At 40.0% G+C, this 24,781-nt stretch overlaps 1 protein-coding gene across 21 annotated transcripts in view; it reads left to right on the top strand.

The window, feature by feature from the left end:
- Positions 1 to 24,781, top strand: part of NKAIN2 (sodium/potassium transporting ATPase interacting 2) — a 1,025,964-nt gene that overhangs the window by 991,138 nt on the left and 10,045 nt on the right. For 10 of the 21 annotated variants that reach the window (XR_002338481.1, XR_002338480.1, XR_002338482.1 and 7 more), the window contains one exon: positions 11,605 to 11,665. The exons of 2 other annotated variants lie outside the window; for them this stretch is intronic. Coding sequence is in view for 7 of the 19 variants with exons in the window: in XM_021072801.1 (XP_020928460.1) it covers positions 11,605 to 11,665 (61 nt within the window). In the remaining 12 variants the exon portion in view is untranslated. Of the gene's footprint in view, positions 1 to 9,810; positions 9,874 to 11,604; positions 11,666 to 24,781 lie in introns of all 21 variants that reach the window. 9 more of the 21 variants (XR_002338465.1, XR_002338499.1, XR_002338484.1 and 6 more) reach the window with 1 other exon arrangement.

Genomic DNA, 24,781 nt, shown 5'->3' with positions numbered 1-24,781 from the left:
TAGCCTATGCTACACATAGCCATTCACTATATGGTGTTAAATTTTACTTGCTGGGTAGAGAAATTCCATATTTAGAAGCAGGAAGGTATCAAACAGTATTTCATATGTATGAGGGTAACTGCCTTGAGATTTAATATAGATGAGTAAAGGGGAACCACAAGAGTAAGGGCTGGAGGGGTAAGCTTGAGCCAAATCATGCATGTTCTTGAATGCTTTGGTATCAATCTTATGAGCAAGGAGAGACAATGATTATCTTTTCTGGCTCTTAGAACCATACTGACCCCATGACCCTCCACCAAATCTGAGCTTGCCTCGCTTGCCAGCAGTAAACACAGTAATTAGTGTCTCACCAATGTATTCTAATATAGGAAGACCGCTCTGGTGTGTAGAAGTATAAACAATTCAGAGGAGGACCACAAACTCATGATGAATTGGAACCACTGGAGGAGAACAGAAACAGTAATTAAATGGGTGGGAAGCACACGCCAGTTCTCCTACATACCCCAGATTCCCCATGGGTGGCATTAAATTCCTCTGTGGTCTGTCTGGTAGCTGAGCCAGTTTTTTCCTTGCCAATTTCTAAGCTCTGCCAATCCCAAGCTCAATACTATTCTTGATAGTCAAATTTGCAACTTGGAAAAGTAGATGGACTTAATTTTAGGATTTTTCTTTCTGAATAAGAATTCCCTCAGTTTTAGAATCCCATGTTCCCCTCAAGTAAGAGTATTGTCAGTTCAGTTTTGCCTGTTGGATAGGTTAACAGGACCAGGTAAGAGTGAAAAACATAGTATTTCAGGTTTGTAGACCTGTATTCAAGTCCTCTCCTTACTATCTCTTAATATTGGAACATCACTTAATTAGCCCTAACCTCAGATTTCTCATTCGTAAATCTTGGGCAATGATGGAAAACCTCTCCTTGATTTTGGAAAGAATAGATAGTAGCTGTAAAGAGGTGAGCATATGCCCAGATAGAGTGAACACTTCAACAATGCTAGCTCTCACCTTCAACAGCAGTCACTGCCTTCCCTTTTCTACTTCTCAGGATATGAGGGGCTAGATAGGTGATTGAAGTTTAAACATTGAAAAGTGAAAAGTAAAACACACAAATACCAGTTGCAGTTTTTCCTAGTTTATATATTCCCCAGTGGTAACAATCGTGTTACTATTAGTTAATAAAAATCCTTCTATTCTGGGTCTGTTGATGCAGCATCTTTCATCCTCATGTTGGCTATGTGTTGTATAGAAAGCAGATAGTCTGGGATTTATGTTGAAAAGAAGGTAACCCAGAGAGAAAGGAAGAGAGGATCATAGTGAAGAAGACCAGTCTTAGCTAAGTTCTGACTCTGAAGTTATTCAATCCAACTAGATTACCCTGCTACACATGGCTAGAGCTGACGGGTCTTTTAAGTGACACTTTAATTCAGTTTTGTTCCTTTTAAAATTGCTTTGGGAAAAAAAAAAAAAAACTGGTCTTCAAATTTGTGTCTTCTACAATCCACATCTTTTTCCCCTTGGGGTTCTTTTTCTGTTACTACCTTCACTCCCATTCATCTTCCTCTGCCACATATTACAGCAAGTTCTTTGCTTCAGAGGCGGGCTGCATTGAATGCTACATAAAATGCCTTTTCATAGAGCATAAAGCTTATTTCCACCAATGTCATGGTAAAGGGACTGATTGCTCTAAGCTTCCTATTTAACCATGCTTTCAAAACTATAATAATACATCTAAGTTTACTATAACATTTTGAAGCAACTTTTCTCACTAGCTGGTATGCCCTGATGTTCCCTTTTTATTTAGGTTTTTTGTTTTCCTTTTTTAGTGTACTAAGAGCACTATTCTTGTTGGTATCTTTTTTTCCCCATGCCCAAGGCACGTGGAAATTCCTGGGCCAGGGATGGAACCCATACCACAGCTATAACCAGAGCCACAGCTGTAACAATGCGAGACCCTTAACCCGCTAAGCCACCAGGGAACTTAATACCATTTTTATATAATGTTAATTTTTTAATGATGGGTTTGTCATTTAAAACTTATAATACTCATTATCTTCAAAAAATAAATGCCTTATGAAGATTCATCAAAGTTTGGTAACATTAGCTCTTTCTCACCTCTCACCACATAATGGTTACCTTGGCTAAAAGTCTGGGTTATGAGGATAGCATGCGCCTTTTGGACATGGGGACATTCCAGCTGGCCATGCCAAAGCATCACAAAGCCAGCAGGGAGTCTGAAGTAGGATTGTGCCCAATAAGATTTATTTCTTGACTCAGCTTCTGTTTCTATAAAACACTTAAATGGAAGTCAACTTCTAATCTGGAAGATGATTAATTGCTCAATTCTAGAAAGGTCTCTAGTGGAGTCTGATATACTTAGTATGCTCATATGAAATTGGAAGGACTGTCTTCTGCCTAAAAAAAGGCCTTGGGCCGCATATATGCAGCCATAGTATTCTAAGGATCCTAGACTCCCCCAGAAATGTGGCCCACACATAATCTTAGAGATCAAAGACAATGTCTTATTCACTATTCCCAAAATATTATGTGGCCTACTGCATTCCATCAGTTACCTTAACATGGAAAAAAATAACTTGGATAGAGGTATTCACTTGCTCTGTTAAATGTGAATTTAACATTATTTATACAGAAAATATGAATAGACTTACTACCAATTTTTCATTTCTAAATAATGATAATTTATTCATTAGTTATTTTTTTAAATCTCTGAAAGGAAGTGATCAGAGATCCTATGGTTTTCAGTAATGTCCCCAGGAAGCACTCAATCATATCTCAATGCTTATTGAGAACTTTCTATGAGCCGGGAAGTTTACCCATCAGATCTCACTCCTGTCTCCCTTCACAGTGTGGGCACAGTTCTGCTGAGTATCATTCTTCGACTGTGGTTATCAGCATTGAACACGGTCAGCATTTTGACTGACAAGACCAGAAAGAAGTGGGTCTATTCAGCATCCTTGTTCTACACACCACCACGACTCTTCAGCTAGCCTAAGACCACTCTGCTAGTTTAGGCATCCCCCGTGTAATTACAGAATTCCATCATCAGCCCCTTGTCCTTTCTCAAGAAGTTTAGAATGGCATGCTGAACAGGACTTAACGTGAGACACCTAAAACATGCTTATTGAAACTGCTCTCCAGCTCTAAACTGATCTCTTCATCATAGCTCTTTTCTGAGTCGAATTTTTTAACAAGATCCAGTGTATAGTCTACATGCATATTCTATACATTTACATATACATGACATTTTATTCATGATTATTTGTGAAGCACCAAGTACATTATGTAGTAGTGTATTTTCTTTCTTTTCTAATCTAGCACCTCTCAAACAGAAATGCTGATATAGTTTCAGCACCTTTTTAAAAAATACAGGTCATTTTTTCAACTAGTGTTCCAGTATGATTCTCCTAGCCACTTCAGAAGAATCTGGCCGCCTATTCTGTCTGCCATCACTGGAACATTACACTGAACGTTTTTAGATATGTCAACACTAAAAGGCAAGGCTAATTAATATTGGCTAATTTTTTTGCATGTCTTACTTGGACAATTTTGCTTTGTACAGTTTTTTCCAGTTATCTCTGAGCAAAATTGTGCTATTTGTACCATTTGCTCACAACGGAATTATGCATTTATTTTCCTCAAAGTTGCTGCTGGACAGTATTGAGTGTTTATATTTCATAGAACACTGTAAAACTGTCCTTTCTCAAATTCTACACTACAAATAAATCAGGGTCCCCATTACATGTGACATATATACAATCTTAAATTGTTTTATTATCAAATAGTAGGGTGTTTTGATAGTTGCTTTTTACATTTCCTGATCATTTTTTAAATAGAGACATAATTGACATAACATTGTAAGAGTTGGGTATGTAACATATTGCCAGTTATTTTCAAGGAACAGTTTTGGTTATAAACTTCCATTATGGGTCCTGCCTCAAAAACTAGAGGTATCTTGTGGCAGGTCTGTTGCACTAGATCAGTCATTTCTTTGATCATCTTCCAACTAGCATATGTATAGAATGGTTGCACTACCGCTCTCAATACCAGTTTTTAAAACTACTGTGATTATTTAAACTCAGAGAAGTATTAACCATGATGACATCTGAATTTCATCAGGCATCTTTTACCCTTCCTGAATACCTCCTGCTCTGTCAAATTTACTGTTACATTAGACTCATTTGAACTTGGGTAAATTTTTGGTAAGCTTGGCCTGAAGAGATCTACCAGTCTCCAGAGGCCAATTTAGAACAGGAATTATTGGTTAAGCCAGAGTTGGCATTTGGTTCAGTCCATTTCCCAGCCTTAAGTAGATAATACAAGTTTGCATGTACATCTACTTTTATTTAATCTTTTAAAAAGTGTTTAATACAGTCATGCTTGATGATGCGGCACAATACCTAAAGGCTGGTATTAAGATATGTTTCTGATCCTCTGAAAAGCCTTTCTGACTCAGTAGGCTGTGAACATTCACAATAGCCCTAAAAGCAATCCTCCATGAGTTATTGTAGGTTGATAACTACACCTGGATTATTTGTAGCAAAGAAAATTTCTTTTGGAAATAGGAACATGCTCCTTAATAGCCCAGCCAGTGGAATAGTGTGGGATAAGCATCATCCGGTGGGCAACTAAAATGATACACCTGTCCAGTCCACACAAAAAATTTCATATATAAGACCTTCATTAATAACATTGATATAATCACATTAAAACACTTTGCTAAAGCAATCTCAAAATCTAAATGGAATGAGATGCAAAAGAGCAAGTAAAATCACTTGCAACTTAAAAGTATGTTTTGTGAGGGCATAATATCCTTTTGTTCAAATTCATATTATAAAAAGCACAGGCTTATAGCATCTGAATCATGAATTCAGAACAAAAATAAATGATTTAATTTAAATGAAACATAGAAGTAATCTATTTGAGAATGAGATAATTGCAGATTAAAAAAAGTGTTTGCTACCCCCACATCCACTCCCATTATATGTGTTGAATAATTCTATTTTGTATCAGCATAAAAAACTAATGTGAACTTCTATGTTGATCTAAGAGCTCAGAATTAAAATGTCTTTGTACTTAACAAGTACATCAAACTTTAAATATATGTGCAAATTTAGAAATTATAATACAAGGTCTTTTAACAAATGATAGTTGCCTAAAATACAGTATTTTTAAGTTAAGCTTTTGATTGTGAAATAATTGAAATACATAGAAAATAATTGTGAAAACATAATGCAGCTCTATGAAATAATAAAGATCTTATGTGCCCTTTATCCAGTTTTGCCCAATGGTATCATCTGGAAAACTAGTTCAATATCACTATTAGGATGCCGACACTGACACAGTCAAGGTAGTGAACAGTTCCATCACCACAAGGATCCCTCATATTGCCTTTTCACAGCCATGTCCACGTTCTTGTGACTATCCCCCCAATCCTGAAAACCAATCTGTTCTCCATTTCTCTAATTTTGTCATATCAAGAATGTTACATAAATGGAATCATACAGTTTATGTCTTGGGATTGGCTTTTTCACTCAGCATAATTCTATGGAAATTTATACAGGTTGTTGCTTGTATCAATAGTTCCTTTCTTGCATTGCTGAGTAGTTTCCCTTAATATGTTAAACAAATGGGTATATATCCCTAATGAAGGACATCTGCATTGTGTCCAGTTTGGGGCTGTTAAGGATAATAAAGCTGCTACCCTTTAGTGTACAGAGGTTTTTGTGTGAATACATCTTCCTTCCTTTCTCCAGCACAAATGGCTAGGAGTATGTGCTGGATCGTACTGCAGTTATGTGTATAGTTTTTAAAATTTTTCAAATTTTTTTCCGGAGTGGCTATAATATTTAAAATTGTCATGGTTGATTTTCCAAATTTTGACCTTCCTGTATCTTGGTATGAATTTCTTTAGGTTTATCCTCTTTGGGCTTTAATTAGCTTCTTGAATATGTAAGTTTAGGTCTTGTCAAATTGGGGAAGTTTGCAGTCACTATTTCTTGGAGTAATTTTTCAGCACTGCTCTTTCCTTTCAAGACTCCAATGACAGAAATGTTAGGTGTTTTATTATAGTGTCATGGCTGAGGTTCATTTTTAACTTTTTTTCTTGTCCATATTGGGTAACATCTATTGTTCTATCTTCAAGTCACCGATTCTGTCCTCCGTCTCCTCCATTCTGCAGTTGAGGTTGTTTTGTGTTTTTGTTTTTTGGGGGTTTTTTTGGGTCATTTTTTTTTTCAGTACTCAATTTAGCTCTTCTTTACATCTTCTATTTCTTTGCTGAAACTTTTTTCCATTAATTTCAAGTGTCTTCATAATTTCTTGAAGCGTTTTTTTAATAGCTGCTCTAAAATATTTGGCAGGTAATTCTAACATCTGTCATCCAGCTGTGTTAGCTTCCATTAATTTCTTTTTCCATTCATGTTGAAAACTTTTATCCTTATCGGTATAGTGAGGAATTTAAATTGAAACATGAGCATGGGGGGTATTATGTTATTAGACTCTAGATCTTTCTTAAACCTGTTTAGCTGGCTTCCTTCCTTCGAAACTACTTTGGCAGGGGAAGAAGGGACACTGACTCATTACCTTTGAGTAGGGGTTACGAGTCCAGATTCCCCACTCAGATTCTATTGAAATCCAAGAAAGGAAGGGCTTCTCATTAAGGTTCAGAGACAGGGGAAGTTCCTGCTGTCAGCTTCGCCTTCACTGGTACCTCCATGACCAGGAGGGGTAGTGTGCCTTGTTACTGCCCCCAGCTGGCTTCATCTGACACCACAGGGGCAGAGGGTTGACCTCATTACTGCAGGGCACTGGTGAAAGTCCTGATTCTCCACTAAGCCTCCTCTGAAAGGACCTCACTTGGGAAGGGAGGGGTGCTTCCTTCCTTCAGAATGAGGCTGGAAGTCTGGATTCCCTGTGTGGTCTCTAGCGACACTAGGATGGGGGAATTTTCTCCCTCCTGGGAGGAATGAAAGTCTAGCTCTCTGCCTGACTTCTCAGAAACCACAGCCTAGCCAGGTGGGAAGACCTGGCTCCCCAGTCTGCTCCTGTGGTTGGGGACCAGGACTACAGTTCTGGGTTTTTTGTTTGTGGTAGCATTGGCCAAAGGAGGGCTTTTTTGGGGGGCGGGGGTCTTGCTAGGCTGTCCTTTTCCTGGTCCTTTGGTTAGAGTGAGTAGGCTATTGTTGAGGCTTTTTTATCTGTGAACATTAGCATTTCTGGATTGTGGGCTTATTCAGCTCCAAGTATGGTATATATGAGACAAAAGACAAATAGGAAACTCTTGGTCTTTCCTTGGGATCCAAGATTCCTAGCCAGTCTTGTTTCTAGCTTTACAGAGTCCTGCAATGTTTTAGATTAGTCTAGGGTTTTCAGCTGTACTTAGAGGGTTAGGGAAAATTACATCCAGTCCAACTTCCTGGAAAAAAGTCCAAAAGATAGTATTTTAAACACTAAGGTTGTTACATTTTCAATGATTCCAATTGAATATTTTTAAATACTTAGCAAAAGGCTACAGTTTCCTCTTGAACTATTAGCTTCTAAGTGAATTTCTAGGACATACAGTCATAATTTGGTTTGTAGATTCAAAAAAGATTTTTAATCCGATTTAGTTAGAGAGAAAAGTCATTTCCTTTCAGCCAGTAACAATATCAAGATGATATATAATTTCCTATCAGGTGAATTAGAAATGAACAAATCACATTATTTTTACTCATCTTTTCACCTTGGTACATATAAAGATTTAGGCTTACCTCTGCTTTGAATGCCAAAGACTAAGACAATTAGAATATTTTGGTTTTTTATAAACAGACTGTTTGACTATAATACTACTGGTATCTTTATTATTCTAGCCATTTTTCAATAATAAATTCCAGGTACTCAGAGCTACTGTGACAACATGAGCCACTTTTTCCTGCTTTAGGCACTATGACTCCCCTTCACATTGTCCAGACCCCCTGAACTGGGGCCTCTTGCTCCTCCCTGTACATAATCCACATCTTTCCAGGGGTTTATCTGAGCTCTGCTTGGAGGATGTTCTCTCCTTCACCCTCCTTATTCCCTTTCAAAGCTCTACCCCACCCTCACTCCACTCCCACCTCTGGAGGTCCATCTCCAAAATGCCAACCTACAACCTACCCAGGCAATGGATCGCCCTTTCTTTGGGAAGGCAACACTTTATAATTCAGATTTAAAGGAGGAGCTAGAATTTCTCAAAGGTGCAAAGCTGAGGGAGGAAAGAAGGGAGGAGGTGGTATAGGGGAGTCGTATACTTTGTTGGCAGAAAGGGTTAATGAATTCAAGAACACAGGACAACCACCTGATATGTCAGCAAACCACCAACAGTTTAATATTGGCATCAATTCTGAGATTAGGAGAGGTGGAAAATAAGGCTAGATAAAAGCGACAGAGGAAGCTTTATATTTCTTGAAAAGTTTTATACTTTTTCTATAGAAGAGGTACTCCTTACATATATTGTATTTAAAAAATGACAGAATTGCAATTTGCCATATACTCAAAGCCCTCTGATTATGACCCTAATCTGCCTTCACAGCTTTTACTCCTATTGTTCTAATAGGAAATCACAAATCCTCATCAAATGAGACTACTGGCTCTTCTTTGAACAAAATCTAACTTCCTCACTTGATGAACTCTGGCAAAGCATGGACCATTTTACCTCTCCTCTGCAAAACTACACGTAATGTTCTTCCAAAGGAAGTTGTGAGGATTAATGTGCTAAAAGCGTGAAAACACCCCGTTTACTCTTTGTCAGTTAGGAGATAATCACTTTTCTTCCTTCTTCCTGACACTTATCTTAATCTACTTGGAATTACAATTATATGTCTATCTATGCTACAAGATTGCAAAATCCTTTAGACTGTGTCTAAAATAGTGTCTCTAATGAGGGCAATTTTGCCTTTTAAGGGATGTATGACAATGTCTGGAGGCATTATGGATGATCCCAATTATCAGTTGGTCTTGATCACAGGATGTTAAACATCCCCTAAGGTACAATAGAACCCACAAAAAGAATCACTCAACCCAAAATGCCAGTGGTGCCAGGCTGGGAAGCTGACTTGGTTCATTTTTGTGGTCCCCGAAGCCAGTTAGCAGAGTGGCACACATTATAGGACATATTCAGAGCTCTAAGAAATTATTTGAAACTGCTTTTCTGTAGGCAAATGTATAAATTGCTGTGAGGGAATAAAAATTAAAAATTTGGTGTAGAAAAGTTGAAAGGGAAAAGAGGTTTATGAATCTTGATTAATTTGGGTGAAACCAGTTCCCATTTGTATTTAGAGGTGACCAATTTAAGAGCTGAAGTTCTTAATCAGCAAGCTTTTGTAATGAAATGCAGATTTACTTTTATATCAAAGCAGCTCCCCTGATAGTTAAAGAATACAACTGAATACAATTAAAAGATCACGGGTAAGCAGAATACAGGGCCGTGGCTGCATTCTGGGAGAGGAATGCAGTTACTAATTGAGATTCTTATGACACTTTCATGGGACATTTAAACTCACTGGTCCTGAATCTCAAGACTTTCAATGCTCTTTAACTAGATTTTCATTGAAAGTAATGAAGTGATGCGTTTAAAGAGAAAAAAAAAATCGAAAGTTTGTGATGAGGAAAAAAGGTGCTTTGAAGATAACTCAAGTAGTGTTTTAAACTGAAAAGAAGAGAAACTATTGATAAATCTATGGCTAAATGCCTCAAGGGTAAGGCCTTCCTGTGGAGGAGGAAGAGGAAATACAGGCCCAGGGGATTTAACAAAATGCATAGCCTCTTTACCTTCCACAGACAGATCCAGTACCCGTGACCAGAGTATTTTCGTGGGCCCTGGTGGATACAAGATTTAAAAGCGTTAGTATCATCTGTTTTTCCACTACCTGCAAAAATGCTCAAATCACTGTTATGACTTTGTTTAGTCAAATCAAATCTTTGCTAAAGCCAAACAGGACATACTGTTCAATAGTATCCTGTACTCTAAAAATTAAAGTTGTGTAAAAATAGTGACCGTGATTATATAAGGAAATGGTTTTTACTATCTCAATTTTTTTTGCCAACAATAAATAACAGTTCAAATAATTCAAAGAGAAAAATGATTACCTTTCTAATATATTTTTTAAAAACCTTAGTGCTAATGTAGCATCAATGATATGGTATCTGTTTTATGTGAAAAGTTTCAGATACTACATTTGAGGGTGGGGGGCAGGGGCTCCCCACTTCCTCTTATCCAGGATCTGAAGAGAAAAGCCCATTAAGAAGATGTTGCCCAAGTCTGATTTCTCATCCATTTCTCTCCCAAGCAGGGTCACCGCTTCTGTGCCAGGAAAACCAGTGTTTTATCTCATGCCAGTTCTTTTTGGAAGAGAACTAAAATCTGCCAGAACATGCTTTCTCAAATGAGATTTTCTAAAGTTCCTTTTAACTGGACCTCTGTCTCCAAGTAGTTCTGCTCATTACATACCTCTCAGTGTACCCTCTGACCTAAAAAGTTCCACTCACATCTTCCAAAAAGTTTGCTGTCAGCTAATAGAAAACAAATTCAGTAGGCTTATCACAGCAGCAAATTTTGCCCTGTGCCTTTGCTTCCTGACTGAAGACTGCAGCCTTTTTCCTAAGGTTCCCTTCCCCAATGCCAGATAGTACTGTAAAGAGTCAATATTTAGATCAATGTCTGTCTGAAATGTCATTGTGAATAATTTGCATCACTATCCTGAGGATTCCCTTTAAGGATTTCCTCAAACTGTGATTGTTTGGGAGGAGAAAAAGTCTTCCACATATTAGGAAATTATATTAGTTTGTTTCCTTCCACCAGTGCTCATTATATAACTAAATACTTATATGAAGGAATACAAAACTACACCACTTGAGTGGAGAGAGATCAAAGAGTTTGCTGTGCTCATTCACAGGTACTAATTTCAGTGAGCTAAGACTTCCCTGACCACAGGGACTGCTCTGTGGTATATTTCAGAAAGGATGCTCTTGGGTGTGTAATTGTAATCCCAGCCCAATACATCGTGACACTCCTTACAGGCATCCGCCTCATTGCTCCTCTGTAATATGTCATTTTAATTATACTTGGTATATGCTGGCTCCTGCTCTGGTATACACAGGAGTTATTCTTACTGACAAAGTGTTCATGCAACATTCCATGGAGTGTCCTTAATATTTTCCTCTCAAAACATTTTTCTGATAGTCAACAGGAATCCAGTTTTAGAATCTTAAGTCTCCAGGCTAATGAAACGTGAGTTAGAAATTTATTGGTATAGATGTTAATCCATTAGTGAATGGCCATACTTTTTTTCCCTCTCAAGACCCAGAAAAAACTTGTTGTAGATTGCCTGGCACTTAAAAAATCTGATGCCTAAATGCAGAGCAGATGAAAAACAGCAGTATACTCATTTTTCAAGGCAAGTAGACCTTCTATGAATCAAGAAGCCACACTGGAGTCCAGATCCAGTCTGAGGAGCCATTTTGGAACACTAAATCCAGCCACACAGACCACCTGCCTTTGAAAAGTCACTCCCCCCGTGAGGTCCAAGACCACTGCCTTTGCCTCATGTCTAAAGCATCTTTGTTTTGTTTCAGCTGGCAGGGTTCATCTACGCCTGTTATGTTGTGAAATGTATAACTGAAGAAGAGGACAGCTGTAAGTATTAAAGCTCTATTCTGTGTCTTTCAAGTTCAGAGCACCTTCACCGCCTCCTCTCAGATAATATCTTAACACTTCATTAGAACAGGGCCTAAGCCCCTTGTACCATCGGGCTGAAATGCTTCTCATGAACATGTCCAGCATATAGATAACTAATCAATTTCATCCAGGACTACAAATCCTATCAATCAATGTGCAATAGTTCCTAAAATTCTCATAAAAGCTGCCTTCAGATTATTTCAAGAAATGTGTTATGAAACTAAATGTTCCTATTTCCTTCTTGTTCCTATAATTTGATACAAGTGGCTAGAACTAGAGCCTCAGCATTCACTATTGCTCGATCCAGAATTTAGATGGCGGTACCCTCTCATAAGCCTCTAAGTGGCTCCATTGTTTTCTGCTTTTCTTAAAAAAAAAAAAAATTTTAAGTGGCAGGTAGAAGGTTTCACTCCTTCCTTGCCCTCTAAGGCTCTGAAGTAGGAGCACTGGAAAAAAGCACTTCTATGCTCTCTGGGTACTTGCCCATGAAGCTACATTTACGGTGAGGAAAAATCAGGGTTGGGAAACATATTTCTCGGTTTCCAAAAATATTCACAATGATTAGGATAGATATTAAGACAGTGGGAGCAAAGAGGAGAATCCGCTGCTCTGTTAAAGGAGGATTTGAGAAAAATATTCAAAGAGAAATGTGTACCTTTTTTACTTTCCAATCATACAAGAAAGGAGGCAGATCAAGTGATTCATTTAGAGGCGGCTCATCCTCAGTCACACTCACACATGATGTAAAATCAGGAATACTTAGTGAATAGTTTACACGGTGCTGTGTGCAAAAAGAAACGATCGTCCTTTATAAGTATTTGTAAAAACAGTCCTCAGCGTGTCAAGTACAATTGCCAAGCTTTAGATATTTTGAATAACATGCAGTCTTTTACCTCTCAGGAATTAACCAGTTTGCAGTGGAAAAAAAAAAAATGCGAATAAGTATAAAACTCTGTAGAGTGTACAGTGTTGGGAGATAGAAAAGGAATCAGGAAAGGTTTCATAGAAAAGGACCCTCGAGGTTGATTTTGAAAGACACATTCGTGGGGTAGCTAATGCCAAGAATAGTGATCCTAGGAAAAAGGTGAAAAAGCATCAGGACATGGCTCAGCCTGCCATGTAGAGGGCAGAGCAGCCAGGTTAGTATGACCGAATTACATCCCGTGCTAGAGGTTGGCGCCCAGAGACAACCAGAAAAGGAAACATGGATGAAATCACAGAAAAGCACTTAGAACAAAGTAAGGAGTTTGGACTTGATTCTATATAGCATGATGGCAAGTCAATTGGCAGATAGTTAATAGAATAATGGAGTCAGAAATGCACTTTAGGAAAAAAAAAAATACAATCAGTAGGAAGGAAAGACTTGGATGGGAAAGGCAGGACACCAGGAAAATGACCGAGATGTGAGAGGAGGGTCTGGACTAAGACCAGTGTTGGAGTGGATAGGTTATTAAATGCAAAAATAAGTGTTTAATGGGCTCTGGATGGGTACTATGTAAAGGATAAGAGACAGATAGATTTCTGCCTTTCTCATATGAGTGAGTAGATGAAATGAGGATGCAACCATTGGTTCAGTTTGGAAAGGTTGATTTTGAGTTGCTTAATGAAGGTACAAGAGAGAAAAGACATCTAGTAAGCACTTGTCCTGAGTCCAAAAAGACTTCTTCAAGGATTAAGATAAATATATATGGATTTTAAAAATATATGGATTTTAAAAACTTGAGTTCGAGATATTACGACTCAGTGACTTGGTGCCAAATCCTTCACGAGTCTAAAGGTTAAATTTCATATGGGAGTTGAGCTTTCTTTCAACTATAACATTTGGTTTTATTATTTCACAATAGTGTCTGCATTTTTATCTTCAGGAAATACTGACATACCAAGTCTCCTGGACAGATGATCAGTTTCTCACCAGAAGAGTCCCTCCCAAAGGGGATCCCAGAAATGCTAGTCCATAAACTACACTGCTCAAAAAGTTTCCAAAGCCAATTAAGTTTGACCCTGAAAATTTAGAATGCACATTCATGTATTAACATCCCTGAGAGTACTGAAAAAAAAAAAAAAAAAAAAAAAAAAAGCAGTATGTCCAACTTGCCCTAATCGACAGTTTTGTTTTAACCATATTGCATTGGGTGATGTATAAGGAGGCCAGAAGCAGATCAAAGGGAGAAACCAGGAAGGGTTTTACCATACTCAGGGGTCCCTGGGGACAACACAGCATGCCAGCAGGGGAGCACAAAGTGAGTCATGAGGCAGAGAGCGCGATCGTGCGCAGAACTGTAAGCAAATGCTTCTACTGTGATTTCTAGGAAAAGGAACAGGCAAGGCCGGGTTTAGGAATGGCTGAGTTTGAAAGCAATCCTCATGAAGTTCATGTTCATTGTAACTGTCAGAGAATAAGGTTTGGGGCTATCTAAGGTCTCCAGATACTTTGGGTGAGCCACTGATCATTTTGTAGATGTTAAGTCATTGTACAGAAAAGTATAGTTAATATCCCATAAACATCTGAACATTTGAACACAGATTATTATATATATTATATATATATAATAAGTTCTTAGAATTCCAGGCAACTCATTTTAGGGAATTCTGCCCTAGGTCAAGTTTTGGTCAATCCACATAAATCCAAAGGGATATGAAGTCACAGACATCTTTTGGAAAAACACTATCAAATATCTAGTAAACTATTTTCCAAAAGACTCCAAAAAAAAATGATACCTATGCCTTTATATTTTGACAACTCCTTATCTGCCTTTATTAATCTAAAAAACAAGCAGACTTAGTATAGATAATTTTTCAAATTTGCCTTTGGCTCAGTGGGCATATGAACCACTCTTATTTTTATATCCAAATAGACTCATGTTTACCTTGGACATGGGTGGGACTACTAAACAGCTTGGAGGAGATGGTCGTTTGGGCTAGTTCTCTGTCCAGTTAGGGTCATCTACTTGTGGCCACTCACACACAATTATGAATATTTGTTGAGTCACATGCCCTATGTATTGCTGTCTTGAGCACTAGTTTATATATTTGCCTTCAGGCTCGGCTAGAACATGTGATTTCTAATGCTCAAGTATAAAAAAGGTTGCAGTTTCTATTTTGGTATATTAAAGAAAATGTTGATCCCTTAAGTGTTCTGACTTGCTGAAAGTACACATACACACACAAATGCTCTCAGTAAGCCCTGAAATATGGGAGAATTTTAATGTGTATCTAAAGCAGGAAGGCAATTTGTGTGACTGTTACTACCTGCTATGGGTTTGCAATGAAGCATCCTGATGGGGGCGCGGGGGGCGGGGGAGCTGCAGTGTAGGCGGAGGAGGTGCCAGCTCCCCACTGGCTAAATTAGTTACGCTTCCATTCCTAAGAGCCTTGTGAGGAACAGAGGACAGTTTGGGTTCTGTAACTGTGCTGAGAATGGGCTGTGGAGATAAGGGCCGAATTATGGTACCTGTAAGACTGAAGCAATTCCTAATGTCAATAGGACACTGACCAGCTCTGTGCTCAGCTTCGATAGCTCAGTCTTAGCAGTTCATGTAGCCTGGGAGCCTCGGAGGCACGAACCTCTGGGGAGCTAAGGCAAGTTGGGTTCAGGCTGCACAAAATAGCAATAAATCGTCCCTGAACTAGGAGTGAGACTGTAGGCACATCAATTGCCTAAGATTTTTTTCTCCTATTTCTTCTTTAAGCAGTATCTCGTTTACTTTTCTAGAGGCCAGTTTAATTATTATAGACATTTTAAGGTGAAGTTGTTATTTTCACAATGAAAACCCTATACCTTGAAGTTTACCTCTCTGACCCTTTGGTTATCTAAGCCAGAGGCCCAGCCTGCCCGGCCTGCGGGCTGTGCAAACTCACAGGACACCACTGCCATCTGCTGTGCCTACCAGGGGATGACAACCACCCTTGGAGCAGAGATTTCAAAAGGGAAGATGCAGGCACTTCTGCCCCCACGAATTGGTTGCCTAGGGATGGACCAACAAAATATACCAGATTGGGCAGCTTATACAACAGATAACAATTTTGGAAGCTAGAAATCCAAGGTCAAAGTGTTGGTAGGTTCAGCTTCTTCTGAAGCCTCTTTCCTTGGCTCACAGAAGGCTGAGTTCTCACGTGGTCCTCAGGTGGCCTTTTATTCCTGTCTGTGTTTCCCCTGTCTCTTCCTCTTCTGATAAGGACACCAGTTCTATTGAATTAGAGCCCCACCCTTATGGCCTCTTTAATGGCCCCATCTCCAGATACAATCACATGAAGGGGTTAGGCCTTTTAAAAGGTACATTTGGGAAGAGACAGGATTCAGTCTGTAACATTCTGTAACATCCTATGTCTAAAGACGCACTCACTCGCAGATACCACGTGGCTCCCCATTATGCCTCTGGGGAACAGAGTGGGGCTGACTTTTGCTCACTGCCCATCAAATGCCTGTGGGCAAGAGGCTCTAGGCTGTCATGCTACCCACCTCCCCACTCCCAGCTCACTGCTACCAGGCAGGAGTTCAGTCAGCATCTCCTGCTGTAGGGTTGGGTGATCTGCCTTCAGATGAGAAGCTTCTCAGAGGGAAAAAAAAAAAAAGCAGGGACCTACTCCAGAGGGTGTGCCTCAACACCTGAGCCTTATTTGAGTCAGGCAACTGTCGCAACATACTTTCATATTATTTGTTCATGAAAAGGCAGCGAGACGTCTTAGAAGAAAAGGCTTTTCTCCAGGAGAGCAGGCGTCCCCTCCTGAGCTGTCTTTGTGCTGGGCTCTTTGCCGTGTCATCCTGTTGCCCACCATGCTGAGGTTTTCTTATGAACTCCTGTCTTTTCTGTCCCCCTCTGCCTGTTCTCCTTGACAGTATTCTGTGAAAGTAATAAATGTTCCTAGATTTCTGGTCTCTGCCTTTTATTAGACTTGTGGCTCTTCTCTCCCTCCATCCTCAGCTCTCCTTGCGCCAGAGTCCTGTGTCCACTGACAGTGACAGAACTAAGAACTTCCCTCTCCGCTTCATTAGTGTTGTTAGATGAGACAATTAAAGGGAAGACACGTGGCTGTGGAAAACATCACTAATCCGTAATAGAAAAAAGCCAGTTGATTTCTCGATTTTTATTTTCTTATAAATCTTTGCCTTAAACTAAAACTAAACATCACTCCTCTAGAATATCCACTTTTCTTAGTAGTCACCATCTTTCCTAAAAGAGATGCAGTGTGTTTGCAAATGTTATTAAATATTCAAATCATCTGGGAGAATCTGTGAAATGGCATTTTAAAATATCCTCAAGGGACTTATTTGGGGAAAATATTGAAAAATTCATTCTAGATGTTTAAATTCATAGATACACACACATATGCACCAACCCAGCAACTAAGCACAAATGCATAAAAGCCTGTCCTGAATTCTCCAAAATAAACTAGCCGTGGGATAAAAGTCACAATCGATTTATAGAACATTTCATTTGAAAAGCAAACCACAGGAAATTATTCACTTCTCTGAGGCTAATAATTTTCTGTTATTTTTGTTTGATTTTTCTTCTAAAACCTGCTGGCCTCCACTTCTGTGTATTGAACTTTTTGCTGTTATGTTTTGATCATTTTTCCAGTTTGACAGGATCATTGAGTTTGGATGCAATTATTTGAGCACAAGGACACACTCTCCCACCTGTGGGGAGGGTAGAGGTGGGAAAGGAGGAGCGCTCGTCCACTAAATACTTGGTTCTTTCTGTTTACAAAGGAATGTGAGTTTATGGCAGAGTGTGTAAAAACAGCTAGACAGGAGTTCCCGTCGTGACGCAGTGGTTAACGAATCCGACTAGGAACCATGAGGTTGCGGGTTCGGTCCCTGCCCTTGCTCAGTGGGTTAACGATCCGGCGTTGCCGTGAGCTGTGGTGTAGGTTGCAGACGCGGCTCGGATCCCGCGTTGCTGTGGCTTTGGCATAGGCCGGTGGCTACAGCTCCGATTAGACCCCTAGCCTGGGAATCTCCATATGCCGCGGAAGCGGCCCAAGAAATAGCAAAAAGACAAAAAAAAAAAAAAAAAAACAGCTAGACAAACAAAAATTTGAATCTCATAATTTTGAATTCTGTTTCTCAGTTAACACTTGGGTATATGTCTCCTCATCTTCCGTCTCGCCTTTTCCCCTTCCTTCCTAGCTTTCTTTCACTATCTGGTTGTTAGGGCCATACTATACAACCTGAGCTTCTTCCTTGTTATGTCACCCTTCAAATATAACTTAAGACATGGGCAATTAGCAGTTCAAAGAAACCACCAAGTTCTTGGGTTCCAGGTCAACACGTAAAGTTATGAGAATGATTTATTTCCCTTTTCAAGTATCATATACAAACAAGCAAATGAAAGTAGTATTGATTGTTTCCTTCATAACCTTTGTTTTGTAATTCTGAAGGCGACTGAGTGAAATAATCTTGTCTACACCTGCCAGCCACTCACAAAACCAAAGTTTGCCACTTCTTTTACCATCTCCAAAGAGAATCACATATCACTAGAGTCTGGAGCCCCAGACTTCAGATGCCACTAGACTATCTCATGCTCTGCAGAATTGTCATGAGGCCAAGGTGGAAGGTGTCACCTTGCTCCTTCCCAGCACCTGAAGCACCAGAGGTCTGCATTTATTTTAGTTGTATAATTTTTGATTCTGCTTAAGGATTTCTTTTGAACAAAGAATACTGCAGAGTTTGAAATGATAGAAAACTACTGCCTACTGCTGTTTCAACACTTTAATTTTATAGACCCATAAATATTATATGACTTGGGAATTCCCACTCTGGTGCAGCAGGTTAAAGATATGGCATTGCCACTGCTGTGGCATAGGTCACAGCTGCAGCCTGGATTGGATCCCTGGCCCAAGAACTTCCATATGCCATGGGTGCAACCCCCCCCCCAAAAAAAATTAAATGACTTGCCCAAAGTCACAGAGCTTCTCAGTGAACTTCTGACACAACACAGCACATATTGACTCCCTCAGGATAAGAGTATTAGGGGACGCCACTGGGGAGCACATCTGTCCTGACCACTGCTTTATCCTCTGCATCTAACATACCCCACACCCTGGGGCAGGACTCAAGAGTCTGTGGGAAATCAACCAGTCAGCTCTCCGCAAACATTTCCTGGACTATACAGAGACTCCTTAAGGAAATGTGACATTTTCTTAGACCCCAGTTCATTCTAAGTAAATGAATAACCAGTTAGAATAAACCCTCTTACCGTTTTCTAAATGGAAGAAAAATGAAAAAATGTTGCCATTACGTAAAAAATAATCAACACCTGAAAGAAATGTTTACATATATATGTGCCTCCTCCCAATCACATGTGAGTTCCTAGAAGTGACAATGGCATTTTTTCCATAATAGACAGTTTTTACATTAAGTATCCCAAAACTAATGCTGGTCTTTCAGCCTGTTAAATTGCTCCCTCTTGTGGTCACTGAGAAAACATGTGCACTTTATTTTAAAATTTGGATATTCACTTTTGAGTTGGGTCTGCTTCTTATAACAATTATCTTCTCCCCTTTCTCTTAATATCTCCATTATACTCTGCTGTTTATCACACACACATGCACACACTATGATCATCTTTAAATAAATCTAATATTCCCAAATCAAAAATATGGGGGGAAAAATTGATTCCTTCTCTATCCTTTGTTGATTCAAAACAATCAAGACTTTGGTTCTAAAGCATCAATGTCAGGGTGACAATATCCAGACTAGCAAAGGAGCACCTTTAACCGGGGTGCAATAAAGGAGTTGTTTTATGCAGAAAACCGATGCGATCCAGTAGATGAATAATATCCATGTTGTTTTAATCAGCCTCAGTGGAAAAGAAAGCCAGAGCATGCAACAGGAAGCAGAAGTGGTGGCATGTGCAGAAATGGTTAAAAGAAAACATCTTCCATTTTGATTATTCTGCTTCTTCCAGTTCTGCCAGACCCCGTCCACCTATTCTGGGTGTTCTGTACCTGTTTCCTCACCACCTCTCCCTATACTCACAATGATAATGACATGAGAAGGAGAGTAGCTACATGTAGAAAAATAAGATGCTTTTAGCGCCAACATACACACTCACAAAATAAAGTTGCTGGGATCCTTTAGTCCTGTGAGAACAAGACAAAGAGCTGGCACAGGAGACAGAACTCTAAAAGCCCTCCAAAGCTGAGAAAAGGAGATGGTACATTCAAAGTTAAGTCTTTTGAGAACCGAGGCTGGCAGTGGCCACCTTCATTATGACCAGCTATGCCTTCATGGTGGAAATGGCATCTATTAGAAATAGAAGGCCAGGCTTGGCTGTCTCCTTCTTAAGCAGCAGGACTGAAAAAAGCACTGCACCTCTGAGGAGGGCCACCAGGTACACAGAACGGAAACATCTGAGCGGAGCAGCCTTACACAGCGCCCTGAAAGAGCACCTTGTAAATAAGCAGCAAGGGCAAACCCTCAATCCTGTGTGACATTTAAATGAGGCTGTTCTAGCAGCAGGGCCCCAGGGAGGCCTCCTCCGGGATGGGTTGGCATTGTGTGGCAGGGAGTGAAGGAGGAACAAACTTAAAAGCTCACAGGAGGTGAGGTTTGTTTAAATAATAGAAAGTAATTAGGCTGAAGACAAAAATCAGTGATGGCATTTTATAATTACAATTAATTTAAAGGTTAATTTCCTTTGGTGCTAAAAATCTTATTTAAAACATTTACCAGGAAAGGAAATGAGGATGTTACTATCAAGAGGCATAGAGTGCTTCTGGGAATCCATGCCTATTATCACTGGAAAATTAGGTTAGGCCCAAAGTGGGGATTTCAATTCATTTCTGTGTATAATAGATGGCGGTCAGGCCTCAGAGTCAGCAGGGTTGGCTGGGGCAGCACCAAGATTTGCATTTTGTGTGTATTTGTTTATGGGATTAATTGCAAACGTTTCCAACAAAGGAGCCTAGTTTATACATGAGCAATCCTGACACAAAAAGAAAATTGGATATGGATTGCTGCCTTTGTAACTAATGAAGTTGATGTTAAAAGAATTCCCAAGAGCAGAAAGGCAAAGGGCCGCCCATAGTCACTCATCCAGACACCTTCTTCGCAGAGGCAGAGTGAATGAGGGTGACAATTTCTGTTGGCTGCAAACCCGTCAATCCTATTCATCCTTCCCAGGGCCCACCTTTTTCATCCCTCTGTTTTCCAATTGGGAATTGTCATGTCTTATGTCTCAGGTTCCAGGAGACCCTATTCAGCAGTTCATCTCCCTGGAAACTTGTTTCATGAAATCGACGCATAGTAGTAGTAATGGCCGCAGGGGAAACAACGCCTTTGCACTAATTTTTCCCACTCATTAATACCTTTGCAGATTTGTTCATTGAAAATACTTCTCTATATGGCATTGTGCAGAGCACAGAGCTATGAACAATGTCAGCAATCATCCGTTTTAGTCCCCTCATTTTATAGCTGAGGAAAGGAACATTGAAAGTGCTTTGCTCCAAGTCAATCATTTAGAGGCAGCATTGGGAGCAAAACTTTAACGTCTCCTGACTCCAGGTATACTTTCCACAACCCTTCACTGTAAGACTATGTAGATTCTCCCAACACGCCTGCAGAGGGATGAGGCAGACACCATCTTTGCCCTTCTGAAACTTACAGCCAGCACACCGTTCACATGAGGAACTACACCAAAGCTTCAGACAAGGAGAGCATTGGGGCGGGGGGAGGTACTCTGGGGATGACTTGTCCAGCTAAAGAGCAGGAAATTCTTCCCTGAGGGAATGACATTTCCACTGAAGCCTAAGGGATGAATCAGAAGAATGCAGAATTGAACAAAACCGATGTCTTTTAAAAGAGAACTCTTTCCACCCCTGTTGACCAAATGAACACCATAGTTCATACAGAATCATCTTCGGTGTTTTTAGATGAACCCATATAGCAAACAGTTTCGCCTTTCCCACATAGCAGTACAAATATTGAGTAACAACTGGATATCCTCATACCTGAAACTATTGTTCTATAACAATAATTCATTTAGGTTTAGTCCTCCTTTCTGAAGACTGCAAAATAATGCAAAGATTATGTGAGCAAAAATTACAAGGGGAGAAATAGTCCCCCAACTGGTTAATTTTGGCATGCATTTTTTCCTAAATATGTATACACTGACGGGCCCGCACCTTAATTAAAACCACTTCATTGAAATGGGCTGTGCGTTCTAAATAAATCCTGGATGCCAGCTGAGAAGACATACCCAACCATGTCTGGCCAACTCACCTATAACTTGTAATAACCACCCTCTCCAACTTCAACTGAAAGGCATGTATCATTGAAAACCATTCTAAACGGGTGAGAACAAAACAGACCTGGGAATCGAATCTGCCTAAATGGCATGGCACAAAGTGAGGTAAGGCGCCTTTAAAATAAAGTTTGCCTAGTCACCTCCTCATTTTCTGCACACAACTCCACATCTATTGGAAGTATTAAAGACATCACATCATGATACGTAGTTTTCTGCCTCTAGCTTTACAATTTCTTGAACTTCTTAGCACCCTTCTCACCACTAAGTTCATCTACTGCCTTGGTTCCCCCTTTATCAAGGTGGCCAATTTGGATCACCCTCATTCTGGAGGAAGCAGCTTTCTCTAAAATCATTTAGGAGTTCCCGCTATAGCACAGTGGATTAGGAACCTGACTGCAGCTGGTCACTGTGGAGGCAAAGGTTTGATCCCCAGCCCAGTGCAATGGGTTAACAATCTGGTGTTGCTGCAGCTGCTGCAGAGGTCACAGCTGTAGCTCAGATTCAGTGCCAGGCTGGAGAACTTCTATATGCCGCTGGAGCGGCTATTAAAAAAAAGTCACCATTCTAAAATTCTCTGCCTGACTGTAAACTGTCTTTTCTCCCTCCTTATTCTTCTGCTTCTGTCCTGGAGAAATCTTTCTTCATCTTTATTTAGGAGCTTCCATCCACAGGAACCTTTCTTCTCATCATCCAGCTCCTGGATCAGCTGTGGCAATGATGCTCCTATGCATCTTATGCACTCTTGGTTCCCTGCCTTGTTTTCTCTTCCTTCATGCCTGAGTTTTCAATATCCTTCCTGGCTGAGGCTCAGATGAAGTTTCTCCATTTCTAATCCTGGGCTGCTGCACATGGCTGGAGAGAGTCCCTCAAGGCAGCTGGACGCTCCCTCCAGCTCAGCAGTGCTGTTTCTCCTCTCCTGGCTGTGTGCCACATCCCCCGCAGGACCAGTTTCAAGCCTCTCCACATTTCTTAAGCCTAATACCAAACCTGGGAAAACCAAACCCCTTCTGTTCTTCCCTCAGAACCTCAATAATTCTCCATACTAACAATTATCCTTTTATCTTCATGAAACCCTGCCCAAATCCAAAAGAACAGTTAAGCTTTTCCTCTCCAAAGCAATCCCCCCACTAACATTGGCCTCATCTCCTCTGCCCAGTCAAGAGGTGAGCTCTTGGTGTTTCCATTCTTACCCACTCCACTGGATTATTCCTCTTACAGATGGTAGGGTTCAAGCCTCATAGACCACAAACTATGCCAGGCCCATCCCCTCAGGATGCAAAGTGATTTTCAAAAACAATTGAAATATGGAAATTCAGCTATATAATTTAAAATATACAAAAATCTTCCCTCTTTTCCATGTTATGTCACATAGGCTATTCCTGCTGCTTGTTAGGTCACATTAACCAAGTGGGCATTCGAAGCGTTTCCATAAACCTACCTCCCTCAGCTCTTCCTGGCTTCTACTGACGACATCAACACTTATGCCACTCCATATAAAATCCTAGGAAGTTCTAGCAAAGTTTTCTTTGAGGCTTAACTCCATCTACTCTCTCAGCCTGAAAAATTCTTATCCCTTCAGTAAAGAACCTAAAAATTCATTTTAGGAGTTCCCTCATGGCTCAGTGGGTTAAGGATCTTGTGTTGTCACTGCTATGGCTCTGGCTACAGTTGTAGCATGAGTTCAATCACTGGCCCAGGAATTTTTTGGTCAAAAAAAAAGCATTTTAAAGCATAATTTGAATCATTGTTTTTGTATAAGTCCCTTGCTAGAAGAGATGAAATCCCAAATCTACTATTTGTACATGTGTGTATCCATAAAGCACATGCATCTAAGGGATATATACATATAACTCCATGAAGTTGGAATTATTATCCCCACTTCAGAGGAAAAAAGGCTCAGAGCAATCATGACCTGCTTATGGGTATGATGCTGGTAAGAAGGGAAGGCACACTGGAGTCTAGGTCTTCCGGCTCCCAAGCCCTGGTCTTTACTTCAGTTTCCCTGTGATGTAGCCAATGATGGCCTTAGATTTTTAGAAGGCAATTCCATAGCAAGATCCCGGTCTCAGCAGAAAACTCAAATCTCATTTACGATATAGGCCTCACAGAACTGGCGAAATAAACAAGAGCAAAAAGACAACAGTTTATCAAGTGGAAACCTAATGCAAATAAGTTTTTAGAACAGCTTAAGGGGATTACTCAGAGGATCTCTAAAGATTTCACTATTGTGCCATTGAAGTGATTTGCTTTCTGCTTTTTTGTTTTAGCACATGTGAAAGTGTTACCAAGTTTAAGCTACTGAAAATCCGTTTCTGCTACAAGTAAGAGAGAAACGTAGAAAATAGGACCCTAAGACCATGCTGTTTACTGAACAAGGTTAGGAAGAAAAGCATCTGCACTGATTCGGCTAATAAGTCTCATTTCATTCAATGCCTGCTTCGCCCATCAGAAGCTCTCTGTGCTGTCACACTTTAGTGACATTTCAGGCAACAGACTGAAGTGCCCCTACAAAAGGCTGTGTTTTCCTAATCAAGAGAAAAAAAAAAAAAAAATAGCTCGGAGTCCATTCAGAGGTATGGGTCCAGAATGAGCACATCAAGCTCACACAAGAAAAGCACAAATGCTGCCACCAAGTCAGTCTTCGAGGGAGGAAGGTAGGTCTTTTGAATTTGGCCTGTGGATGGTTATGCTCCAAATTCCTTTTCTGCAACTGGAGATAAGTACTCTTGAAATACTTACCTGCAGAGATAATGGATTTACACTCTTTTCACAGGCCCACACATTCTTTAGTGTCTTTCAATGAGTTCTTCCAAATATTTAGGCT

The sequence above is a fragment of the Sus scrofa genome, chromosome 1, assembly GCF_000003025.6.
Source record: "Sus scrofa isolate TJ Tabasco breed Duroc chromosome 1, Sscrofa11.1, whole genome shotgun sequence".
Taxonomy (NCBI): domain Eukaryota; kingdom Metazoa; phylum Chordata; class Mammalia; order Artiodactyla; family Suidae; genus Sus; species Sus scrofa.
The sequence above is the reverse complement of the archived record's forward strand: the minus strand, read 5'-3'. Positions and strand labels throughout refer to the sequence as shown.